The sequence below is a fragment of the Bubalus kerabau genome, chromosome 1, assembly GCF_029407905.1.
Source record: "Bubalus kerabau isolate K-KA32 ecotype Philippines breed swamp buffalo chromosome 1, PCC_UOA_SB_1v2, whole genome shotgun sequence".
Classification (NCBI taxonomy): Eukaryota; Metazoa; Chordata; class Mammalia; order Artiodactyla; family Bovidae; genus Bubalus; species Bubalus kerabau.
This window is the reverse complement of record NC_073624.1, coordinates 235,557,217-235,570,393: the sequence shown is the minus strand read 5'-3', so window position 1 is coordinate 235,570,393 and position 13,177 is coordinate 235,557,217. Positions and strand designations below refer to the sequence as shown.

General features: G+C 38.8%; 1 protein-coding gene across 1 annotated transcript; it reads left to right on the top strand.

Annotated features, from left to right (window-relative positions):
• Positions 1-3,176: 3,176 nt before the first annotated feature.
• LOC129631331 (60S ribosomal protein L35a-like) lies at positions 3,177-4,692 on the top strand. The gene is made up of 2 exons (XM_055552319.1): positions 3,177-3,267; positions 4,355-4,692. The coding sequence occupies exons 1-2, from the start codon at positions 3,177-3,179 to the stop codon at positions 4,690-4,692; spliced, it is 429 nt and encodes a 142-aa protein (XP_055408294.1).
• The last annotated feature ends 8,485 nt before the right edge of the window (positions 4,693-13,177 follow it).

Below are 13,177 nucleotides of genomic sequence, written 5' to 3'. Positions count from 1 at the left end.
TGCTGATACAGAGCCACTAACGTGAGAAGCAAGAGAGGAACATCAATTATCATTAACTTGGTTGCATGCACAATGACCCATAATAAACTGAGCTTCCCTGACAGAAAGAAAGGAGGATAAAAAGCAATAATTAGCAAATGGTCTTGTTTGTGGAGAGGAGGGACTGAAATCTTCTTTATCCTGAGAAAATAGGATTAATTTTAAAATATCTCCATTAACTCTGTTCTAGTCATATTCAAGAATGGTTGAGTCTGAGAATTACAGAAATGGCATAGAAAGGACCTAACGTAGTGATTAAGATCTTAGGCTATGGGGTCACATATATTGAGGCTAATTATGTTCTTCTACTTATCAGTAATGACATTGTCAAGTTTACTCTAGGTAACTAAGAGACTCTTACCACTGAGTTGCTAAAGGCTTCAATAAGAAAATGCTCATAGAGTTTAGAAATGTGACCATTATGCCATACTCAAGAAATATCGTTATCAATAACAACAAAATGATCTTTAAACCCTTCTGTCATTGCAAATTCAAGGGATTAACTTACTTTTATGTGCCCCTGTGAAGTCTCTACTGTTTGTGCATATTTAACAGATTTATAGTTGATATGATACTGGGGAAAATCAATGATGGAATTGAGATCCCAAGTGTTCTCAGGTAGCTAATATGATAATCCAACTCTGATGTAATGAAATAGAATGCTGTGACTTATTCTATGCCAGGTACCATCCGACCACTAGGCATATAAAGACAATTAAGAAGGGATCTCTGCTCTCAATAAGCTCAAAGTATAGCTGGAAAGAAAGATGCATATACCAACAAATATTCTCTCCTTGTATAAGCATAGTTGTGGGGCCATTACCAAAGGAAGGGTATGTAAACCACCAAAGAATGGGAGCCGGGAGGAAATTGAGGGAGCCTAATCTTAGCTGAATACAGAGAAAACACAATATGCAAAGGAATGAAACAGTAAATGGCATGACATATTTGAGAAACTTTAGTAACAGAGATTAGTGAATGAAGGGAGGAAAGGATAGGGAAATATAAGCTGGGCAAGATGTTGAGAAGCCTTAAGTGTCATGCTAAAGAGCCTGGAGTTGGTCTCAAGGGGATCAAGGAGAGAATTAATAGCTTACTCAAGAAATACAATTATTAGGCACCTACCATGTACCAGACATTTTCCTAGGCACTGAAAATACAGCTGGTAGCAGACAAGAGTTCCTGCCCTCCTAGGTCTTATATTTTAATGGAAAAAGGGATAGACAATGAGCACATAAATTAATAAAACATTTTTATTTTCAGCCATTATTAAGTGCTATCAAATAAACCACAAAGAAGGTATAAGAGGGTAAAAGAATAGTTATGCAGATGGAGATAATACTGGAGCCAGTATGCTCTGCGTTTGCTTCTCTGAGAAAGTAACATTCATGTCAACGCCTGAATGACAAGAAGAACCAAGATAGGCAAATTTGGTAGCATAACTGTCCAAGATGTAGAAAATGTAAATTCAACTACTCCTTAGTTTAAAAGAGAGAAAGAAGGCAATGAATTTGGAGCATGTGAGGAAGGGAGGACTGGAAGGAGACACAACTAGAGAAGATAGGACCCAAATATCATTGGGCAAGGCCTCTCTGAGCGAACCATGGGGCTAGCCAACCTTGTGGGCATTTCTGGAACTCTGTTGGGGTGCTTTTTGTTAGTGGCAATGACATAAATTACCTCCTGATATTGAGGTCGAAGTTGGGCTTTCTGTATCACACAAAATGGTCCACACACCAAAAAGCTGTTATCCATCCTTTCTAGTGTCCCAGTGGACATTCATTTAGATAAACTGCTAACTTACAATTTTCGGAGCCTAGAACCTAGATCCATTTTTGTATCATAATATTTTAAAATAAATTTTTAATAACCCCTAAATTTTCCAGAAACACAAATAACTTATAAACTAAACAAAGTGTGTACTTTTTTATCCTGAACATTACCAACATTTCAGGACATAATGCCATCAGTAGCAATACTTCTTGGGTATTTGAATCTCTAGTCAAAGCATAAATATGTATCAATCTGCATATGTCATTCACATATTCCTGATGACTACCCTTATAGATGCAAGCATTTACTTCCTTATGTCTTCCAGTGTAATTATGCCTATGAATGTACATATTGACATACATATTCCATTATTAAAAAATCACTTTCCTGGATTCATGGTGAATTTTACCAAACTTTTACAAAGAATTACCATCAATTCTACTCAAACTCTTCGGAAAAAAACAAAGAAGAGGGACCACTCAAACTTATTTTATGAGGCTAGCATCATCAGGGGGGGAAAAAAAGCAATACTAGAAAATGAAAATATAGGCCAATATCCCCAATGAATAAAGATGCCAAACCTCAATAAAACATTAGCCAACTAAATTCAGCATCACATTAAAAGGATCATTCACCACAGTTAAGTGCAATTTATCACTTGGATACAAGAATGTTTCAAGAAATACAAATCAATCAAAGTGATAAGTCACATTAACAACTTATTGACCAGAGATACATCTTCTGTTACTCAAATATTATTGACAAGAGACATATCAATATTCACTTAAACAACAAATCACTGGCCACAGGCATTAGTTTCTGCAAAAATCCCCTCGTCAATGATGTGTTAATAGAGTGATAGAAAAGATCATATGATATTCTCAATAGATACAGAAAAAGCAATTGACAAATTCAATACCCATTCATGATAGAAACTTTTAACAAATTAGGCATGGAAGGAACATACTGCCACACAATAAAGGTGATATAAAACAAGCTCTTGACTGACATCATACTCAATGGTTGAAAGCTTTTCCTCTAAGATCACAACCAAGACAATGGTGCCCACTCTCAACACTCCTATTCAAATAGCAGTCAGGCAAAAGAAATAAATAAAAGGTATCAGAATTTAGAAGACAAAAGTAAAATTTTCTCTGTTTGCAGATGACATGATTTTATATACAGAAAAATGTAAAGACTCAACCAAAAAACATTCAATCTAATCAACAATTTCAGTATAGTTGTAGGATACAAAAACCAATACACAAAAATCAGTAGCATTTCTATATAATAAGTTTTCTGAGAAAAAAATCAAGAAATCAATCTCATTTACAATAGCATCAAAAACAATATAATGCATAGGAATGACTTTAACCCAAGAGGTGAAAGATCTCCACTCTGAAATTTATGGGACATTTGTGAAAAAAATCAAAAAAGACACAAATAAATGGAAAGGTATCCCATCTTTCTGACATGGAAGAATTAATATGGTTAAAATGTCAGTACTACCAAAAGCCATCTATAGAGTCAATGCAACCCCTTTCAAGATCCTAATGGCATATTTTAATAGAAGTAGGGAAAAAACAGTGCTAAAAGGTACATATAGAGAACTACAAAAGATTCTGAATAGCCAAAAAAATCCTGAGAGAGAAAACAAATCAGGAGGTATCACACTTACTGATTTCAAGCTCTCCTGCAAAGTTATTGTCATCAAAACATAAAAACAAACTGGCATAAAAGCAGACAAATAAACCAATGGAATAGAACTGAGGGCCCAGAAATAAACCTAAGCACATACAATCAACTAGCATTTGACAAGGGAGCCAAGAAGAAGAAAATGTCTTTAATATCATTAAATTTCTTCATTTAATGAAGAAAAGACAGTCTCTTCCGTAAATTGTGCTGTGATAATTGGATACTTGCATGTAAAATAATGAAATTGGACCCCTAACTTACACTACTCAGAAATATTACCTAATTCAAAATGAATTAAAGACTTAAATGTTAGAACTAAAACCAGGAAAACCCTAGCAGGAAAGATAAGAATAAAGCTCCTTGCAAATAAAACCCCCTGAGTTGGACCTTGGTGATAATTTTGTGGATATGACACCTAAAGCACAAGTGAAAAAAAGTAAACAAGTTGAACTACATCAAACCACGAATCTCCTGTACAGAAAAAGAAATCAACAAAGTGAAAAGATACCTACAGAATGGTAAAAAACTATTTGCGAACCATATATCTGATAATAGGTTTATATCCAATATATATATAAAATCAAATAAGTCAATTAAAAAAATGGACAAAGGACCTAATAGACATTTTTTCCAAAGAATATATACAAAAAGCAAACAGATACATGAAAATATGCTCAATATCACCAGTCATTAGAGAGATGCAAATCAAAACCACAATGAGATAACATCTCATAGAATTGCAATAGAATTGCCATTATCAAAACGACAAGAGGCTCTTTCAGCCATCGTGGACCCTGTGAAGGCCTGCTGGGAACAGGACCTCTAAAATGACAAATATGTCTGGAAGGCTGTGGGCTGTGGTCCAAGGCCATTTTTGCTGGCTATAAGTGGGGTCTACGGAACCAGAAGGAACACAATGGTCTGCTGAAAATTGAAGGTGTATATGTTCGAGATGAAACTGAATTCTGTCTAGGCAAGAGATGTGTTTCTGTGTACAAAGCAAAGACCAACACGGTAACTCCTGGTGGAAAAACTAACAAAACCAGAGTAATCTGGGGAAAGATAACTCGAGCTCATGGAAACAGTGGCATGGTTAATGCCAAATTCCAAAGCAACCTTCCTGCTAAGGTCCAACCTTCCATTGGACCCAGAATCCATGTGGTACTGTATCCTTTGAGGATTTAAACTTATTGAAAAAAAAATAAAAGTGTGGATTTGTTTAAAGAGAAAAAAAAAAGCTACTAGAGACAACAAATGCTGGCATGGATGTGGATTGTATACTGCTAGTGGGATTATAAACTGGAACAGCCACTATGGAAAACAGTATGAGAATCCTTAAAAAGTTAAAAACAGAACTAATATGTGTATATGCTCAGTCACTTAGTCACGTCCAACACTTTGCAACCTGTGGACTGCAGCCCGCCAGATTCCTCTGCCCATGGAATTTTCCAGGGAAGAATACTGGAATAGGGTTCCATTTTCTACTCCAGGGAATTTTTCCAACCCAGGGATCAAATCTCCATCTCCTGAGTCTCCTGCATTGGCAGGCAGATTCTTTACCACTTGGCGCCACTGGAACTAACACACAATCTAGCAATTCCCCTTCAGGGAAATATCCAAAGGAAATAAAAACACTAACTTGAAAAGATACCTGCAGCTCCATGTTCACAGCAGCCTTATTTATAATAGCCAAGATAGGAAAACAACCTGTGTCCTGTAATGGATGAATGGATAAAGAAGTTGTGATACACACACGCACACTGGAATATTATTTAGCCAAACTGTTCTACATAACACAATGTCTATCTAGATTTCTCTCCACCTTGTAAACAAAGACATTTTGTTGACATCTGAAAAATGTCTAGGCTCTCACTATCCATCTTAAGTAGAATTCCAGAATTGATGGTAATTCCTCAAATGGAGGGCTTCCCTTGTGGCTCTGCTAGTAGAGACTCCGCCTGCAATGTGGGAGATCTGGGTTTGATCTCTGGTTTGGGAAGTTAGCCTGGAGAAGGGAAAGGCTACCCACTCCGGTATTCTGGCCTAGAGAATTCCGTGGACTATAGTCCATGGGGTTGCAAAGAGTCAGACACGACTGAGCAAATTTCACTTTCCTCAACTGGAATTTGACATATTTTCTGAACAATTAAACACTTGGTAAATGTGACCTCTCTACCCTACTATCTACGGCAAAATGAAGTAACATTTTCTGTACCTGCATTGCACTGTTTATTAATATTCAACTTGTGATGAAATATGACTTATTTTCCTGCCTTAGACATACTTTGAGCCTATATATCAGTCTCTACATTTCTAAGAAGGTTACCCTGACTAGTTTTGATTTCTTCTGACCCTTTACCACTGGAATCAAATATCACATCATAAAGTGATATTTGAAAAAGAACCTCTCTACACATCACCAAAGCCTGTTTTAAAAAAGGCAGCAGAATATATGTGACAAATTTCACCTGAATAGTCCAAACAGCAGGTGTCTTAGTGTCTGTCATTTTTGTCATGAGTGCTAAGTTGTATAGGTGGAGCCTTTTCTCCAAGTCACTTTCTCTTAGGCAGCTGTGTCTTTTCTGTCTCCAACAATCTCTATCTGGCAGTAGCACCATCTTTATTTAGTGCATCCAGTGTACTATAAGAGATGATGCTTCATGGAGTTACGAGTTCCTCATTATTGGAAGTAGGTAAAAAAAAGCAAATTGTCTCTGCTTGAGGATGTTACAAAATTCAGACTAACAGCAACTGCAAGGCTGTAAATTACTAGATAACCCTGCTGCTGCTGCTGCTAAGTTGTTTCAGTCATGTCCGACTCTGTGCGACCCCAGAGATGGCAGCCCACCAGGCTCCCCCATCCCTGGGATTCTCCAGGCAAGAACACTGGAGTGGGTTGCCATTTCCTTCTCCAACGCATGAAAGTGAAAAGTGAAAGTGAAGTCGCTCAGTCGTGTCTGACTCCTAGCAACCCCATGGACTGCAGCCTACCAGGCTCCTGCATCCATGGGATTTTCCAGGCAAGAGTACTGGAGTGGGGTGCCATTGCCTTCTCCGTAGATAACCCTAAGTATCCTTATAATTCTTACATTCTACTAATTCCATGATTCTTGTTGTTTCTTGCCACGTGGGCTTGCAGTTACCTGCTTCTTTTACTTGACACTTGGAGCATATCTCCATGAAAACCACTATTCCAGTTATCTATTACAAATCACCTCAAAGTGCAATGACAGAAAGCAACAATCATTTTATCATGTTCATGGATCCTGTTAGGTTAGGATTTGGGGCATGGAACAATAGGGCTGCCTTGTCTCTACTCCGAATGTCTGAGCCTCTGTTTGGAAGACATGTGTGGCTGAGGTGACACAAATGTCTGGATATGACTTAAACCACTGGGGGCTGGAATCATCTAGAAGTTTTCTCACTCACAATACATTTGACACCTGCACTGGGATGATGCGGAAGCTAATTTCAGCTGAAAGTGTTGACTGGGGCATCAGGAGGCTGCTCCATGGGACTCAGGCTTCTTCACAGTACAGCAGCTTAAGAATAATCAAAATTCTTACACGGTGGCTTAAGATTCCAAGGCAAACATTCCAAGAGCAAGGCGGAAACTTCATTGTATTTTATTTATTGTATTTTATTTATTTATTCATTGTATTTTATGACCTAGCCTCAGAAATCATCTAGCATCACTTTTTATAGGTTCAATCTGTCAAAGACCTTCCCAGATTTAAGGAGTGGGAAAGATGTCAAAAAATACACAGATGCATTTTAAAGTTGCCACATTCTTTATTGCATTTATTTTAAAATTTCAGATAACACTAATCAAGTTTCTTATCTTCTTCTTCTTCTACACATCCAACTCTAATTGAAGGTTCGTACCTGTGTAGCTTACAGACAGACTTTGGGGCTTCTAAGCACAACAGGGAAGAAATGAGTGAACCAAAGTGTCCAGTGGACAAAAGAGATTTTTTTTCTGGAGCCAAGAAGACATACACATTTGGATTCAAATGAAGACTGATATTCTAGACACCTGCTGCTTCCTTTATAGACCCTAGGAGATCCAAGATTAAGCTCTGCAGCACTCCAAACCCTGGAAGAAAACACCTTGCTCAGACTCAATTTATTGGACTCTGACCTTTCATCCACTGAAATTTGTATGTGTTCCACAGCCTCTCAATGTTCTGTTTTGGCTAATTGGTTACCTCGACATGTCTCATCCTCGCCTGGGGACTATAAACATGCCTGAGCCTGGTAGAAGAGGTGCAGAGAAAGAGATGACTATGCTTCCCACAGAGACCCATCAGGTTCAACTTCTGAGCAAAAAAGCAAAGGAAGGAAAGCTATCTCAGCAAGAGAATTGAAATGCTACAGGAAGCAATCCCCTCTTGGCTGAGTGTGGTACCATTCTCTGTACCAACCACCACCTAATTATTCCTCACTGAAGATCAGCAAAGACTGATGTGAATTAAAATCATAAATCAGCCCAGTGTTTCTGTGGGAAGGGTATGAAACTAGGTGTGGTGACTAAGATGTGCAACATTATAAAAAATGAAGATTTTGGTCAAGTCATGGAACTTCTCTATGTTTAGCTCAGGATACCAGCATTCTGGGTTTGGAGATGTTGACCTTTCAGTTCAGACACCAAACTTTTGAAATTGAAGGTGGACTATATGTCAGCATCTCTATCTTCTATAGTAGACCCTGTGCAAGTGAAAGAAATAAGAATGCTATATGGTATTGATCAGTCTTTATAATGATAGTTAATGCTAGTTAACAAGTTAAGTGAGCACTTAACATGCAAGTGCCAAATTGTTTAACATGTGTCACCTGATTTCACCTTTGTAATAATCCCATTTTACACATACAGAAACTGAGACCCACAAGGGTGAAGTAAACTACCCAAAATTACATTGTTTGGAAGAGATGGAGCCAGAATTTGAGCTAAAACAGTCTACATCTAGATCTAGGATTTTAACCACCAGGAAATACTGCCTCTGCTGAGGAGTTTATGTGAGACCCCCCTCCTAGGTACTTCCTGGGCAATCAAGAAGGGCTGGAAAAAGTGATCCCTGACCTGATTCTTCAGGGTAAGGAGAAACTAGCTAGGCTCAGCAAGGGTAAAGGGTTTTACAGGGGGATCACTGCTGGTACAAGGGTCAGCAAGAGCCTGAAGGCTGTTGAGAGTTAGGATATGCGCACATGATCAGTCACTCACTTATGTCTGACTCTTTGTGACCCCATGGACTGTAGCCTGCCAGGCTCCTCTGTCCATGGGATTTCCAAGCAAGAATACTGGAGCAGATTGTTATTTCCTCTTCCAGGGGATCTTCCCAATCCAGCCATTGAACACACATCTCTTGTGTCTCCTGCATTGGCAGGTGAATTCTTTAACTTCGAAGCCACCTGGGAAGCCCCAAGAGCCAGGATAAAAGCTCCTTAAAGTCAGGAATCAATCATGTTTTCTTCATCACCATGAAGCCTTTGGTGCCTGGCATGTCCTAGCTCATAATAGTCATGAGAAAAATCAAAGGAGTACAGGAGTCACAAGCATGGACCCGGGAGTCAGACTGTAGGTGTTGCGCTATGTGACTTCAAATGTGGCTGCACCTCTGTAAACTTTGGCTTTTCTATGTGTAAAAAATGAGAGCTGGTAATAGAATCAGCCTCCTAGAGTTGTTGTGAGGGAGGATCCAATGAGGTCATGTAGGTAAAATACGTACATAGTCTAGTACCAGCCATAGAGTCAGAGATCATTTAAAAAGGTATTAATAGTTGTTTATCATTAGGTCCTTAACAAGGGAACGAACAATTGATGTGGGCATGATTAATAGAGGGCATGAGTTATTAGAAGGATTCCAGTATGAATCTAGAGGGTGAGAGGCAGGGGTACAAGGGAAAGCTGAGATCAAATTGGACATCCCCACTTTCCCTGCTGTATAATCATAAGGGATTTGATTTAGGTCATACCTTAATGACCTATTGGTTTTCCCTACTGTCTTCAGTTTAAGTCTAAATGAAACCCCTTATGATTATACAGTAGAAGTGAAAACAGGTTCAAGGGATTAAGAGTGCCTGAAGAACTATGGATGGAGGATTTTGACATTGTACAGGAGGTGGTAATCAAAACCATTCCCAAGAAAAAGAAATGCAAGAAGGCTAAATGGCTGCCTGAGCAGGCCTTACAAATAGCTGAGAAAAGAAGAGAAGCCGAAGGCAAAGGAGAAAAGGAAAGATATACCCAACTGAATTCAGGGTTCCAAAGGAGAGCTAAGAAAGGCTTCCTAAGTGAACAATGCAAAGAAATGGAGGAAAACAATAGAATGGGAAAGACTAGAGATCTCTTCAAGAAAATTAGAGATACCAGGTGAACATTTCATTCAAAGGTGGGCACAATAATGGACAGATGTTTTCATTCCAATCCCAAAGAAAGGCAATGCCAAAGAATGTTCATATTATGGCACAATTGCTCTCATTTCACATGCTAGTTAAGTAGTGCTCAAAATCCTCCAAGCCAGGCTTCAACAGTACATGAACTGAGAACTTCCAGATGTTCATGCTGGATTTAGGCAGAAGAACCAGAGATCAAACTGCCAACACCTGGTAGATCACAGAAAAACCAAAAGAATTCCAGAAAAGCATTTACTTCTCCTTCATTGACTAAGCTAAAGCCTTAGACTGTGTGGGTCACAGCAAACTGTGGAAAATTCTTAAACAAATGGGAATGCCAGACTACCTTACCTGCCTCTGAGAAACCTGTGTGCAGGTCAAGAAACAACAGTTATAACTGGACATGGAACAATGGACTGGTTCAAAATTGGGAAAAGAATTTGTCAAGGCTGTATATGGTTACTCTGTTTGTTTAGCTTATATACAGAATACATCATCTGAAATACCAGGCTGGATGAAGCTCAAGCTGGAATCAAGATTGCTGGGAGAAATATCAATAACCTCAAATATGCAGAAGACAACACCCTAACGGCAGAAACCAAAGAGGAACAAAAGAGCCTCTTGATGAAGGTGAAAGAGGACAGTGAGAAAGCTGGCTTAAAACTCAACATTCTAAAAACGAAGATCATCATCTTCATCACCAGTTGCGTCATTTCATGGCAAATAGATGGAGAAACAATGGAGACAGTGACAGGCTATTTTCTTGGGCTCCAAAATCACAGCAGAAGGTGACTGTAGCCATGAAATTAAAAGATGCTTTCTCCTTGGAAGAAAAGCTATGACCAATCTAGATAACATATTAAAAAGCAGAGACATTACTTTGCCAACAAAGGTCCATATCGTCAAACTATGGTTTTTCCAGTAGTCATGTATGGATGCAAGAGTTGGACTATAAAAAAGAAGGCTGAATGCCCAAGATTGGATACTTTTGAGTTATGATTTGGAGAAGATTCTTTAGAGTCCTTTGGACTGCAAGGATATCAAACCAGTCAATCTGAAAGGAAACCAATCCTGAATACTCGTTAGAAGGACTGATGCTGATGCTGAAGCTCCAATACTTTGGCCACCCAATGCAAATAGCCAACTCATTAGAAAAGACCCTGATGCTGGGAAAGATTGAAGGCAGGAGGAGAAGGGGATGACAGAGGATGAGCTGGTTGGATGGTATCACTGACTCAATAGACATGAGTTTGAACAAGCTCCAGGAGATGGTGAAAGACAGGGCAGCCTGGTGTGCTGCAGTCCATGGGGTCACAAAGTCAGACATGACTGATCAGTTGACTACAACAAACCTTTTCTGCTGTGTTTTCCTAATATTTTGTGATCTTAATGGTGATGGTGATGAGAAGGAAAAGAGAGGTACCACCTTGTACTTACACTGCAATTGGTATTTCACTATGTACTTCCACAGTCATTATTTTATCCAATATTCCAAACAAAATATGTGACAAATATGAAGTGTGTATCGTGTTCCCATTTTGCATATATCTAGAGAGGCCCAGAGAGTATAAGTAGCTGTCAAAAGTCAACAGGGCTGATAATAGAAAAACAAAGCCCAATTATTCTGACTCCTGACTCTTTATCCCTCCAAATGAATAACAGAGCTAATGCAGATATTCTCAGGAAATGTCTGTAACAATAGAGAATCTGTTGGACGTGCTAACTGGCTATTTACCAAACCTTGTTTCTTTTTCTCCTGGAACATGCCTTTACATTTTCTTTACTACATTCATTACATTTCTACAAGTATCTTAAAGTATGTGTTTTTGTCAGAATTACTGAAAATTTTCTGTATTTTAGTGTATTATTTTGATAATAATATTCTTCCCTTTAAAACCCAACCAAACTATCTCAAACACTAAGGCAATATTTTTTTAACTAAAAAATACCAGCCTGATCTTTTCAAAGAAAAAAATTATTAAAAGTCCTTTGGCTAGACAAATAGAAACCACCTCTTCCTGTTCAGCTCTGGTGAACATAAATGTACTTCGTATGTATATTTACCACATCACTCCATTACCTTGCAGTTAAGTGTGACCACATAACTAATCTCTAGTCAACGGATCATGTGCAGAAACAATTTGAGGCCTGATCCATGAGATCTTTCCTTCCCCTTGAGCAGCAGCATTAGAATTTGAAGACAGCATGTCTACAAAACGGGAGGAGCTTGGATTCCTAAATCTTAGCTTTAGATGAATTTGCCAACTGCTCTGGAACACCTATTTTGGAAATTACACGAGCAAGAAATACATTCCTATTATGCTGTGTTACTGAGGCTAATCTCTTTCAGCAGCTAGCATTACCTTAACTAATAAAGTCATGGAAAAAGATATAAATATTACAAACCCAGATACTCACTAAGACCATCTGCAGAATTCCCAGGATCTATACTTCCATGAGGGTTTCGTGCAGTGGCTCAGCAATAAAGAATCTGCCTGCAATGCAGGAGATGCAGGTTCAATCCCTGTGTTGAGATCTCCTGGAAAAGGACATGGCAACCCCCACCAGTATTCTTGTATGGAAAAATCCTATGAACAGAGGAGCCTGGAGGACTATAGTCCATGGGGTCACAGAGAGTCCAACATGTCTGAAGCAACTGAGCACGCACACACACTCACATACTTCCATGAACATGTGCTTCTTTTATTAGAATTACGTTATGTCCCATCTTGAAAGCAGGTGGTAATAGATAAGAATTGCAAGAATGTAAATTCATTTTTATATTATTTTTAATTTATTTCTTATTTTGGCTGCATTGGGTCTTAGTTGCTGTGCATGAGCCTTCTTTAGTTGCCCTGAATGAGGGCTACTCTTTAATTGTGGTGCCCAAGCTTCTCATTGAGGTGGCTTCTCTTTTTGTACAGCATGGGCTCTAGGCACACTGGTTTAGTAGTCATAGCACATAGGCTCAGTTGCCCCATAGCATGTGGGATCCTCCTGGACCAGGGATCAAACTCGTGTTCCCTGCATTAGCAGGTGGATTCTGAACCACTCTACAACCAGCGAAGTCCCTGTAAATTCATTTTGGTCAGGAGACCTAACTACCTTTGTGTCCTCAGCAACTCTCAAAATACCAGGAACAGAGTAGGTGTTCAATAAAGGACTACAGAAGTAACTGTCTTTACAACCATCATCCAAAGAGAAAACAGTTGAATGGGATTTGAATAATTAGGTTTTCCAAAAGGTAAAGAGAAATTTCCTTTGGGAGACACTGTAA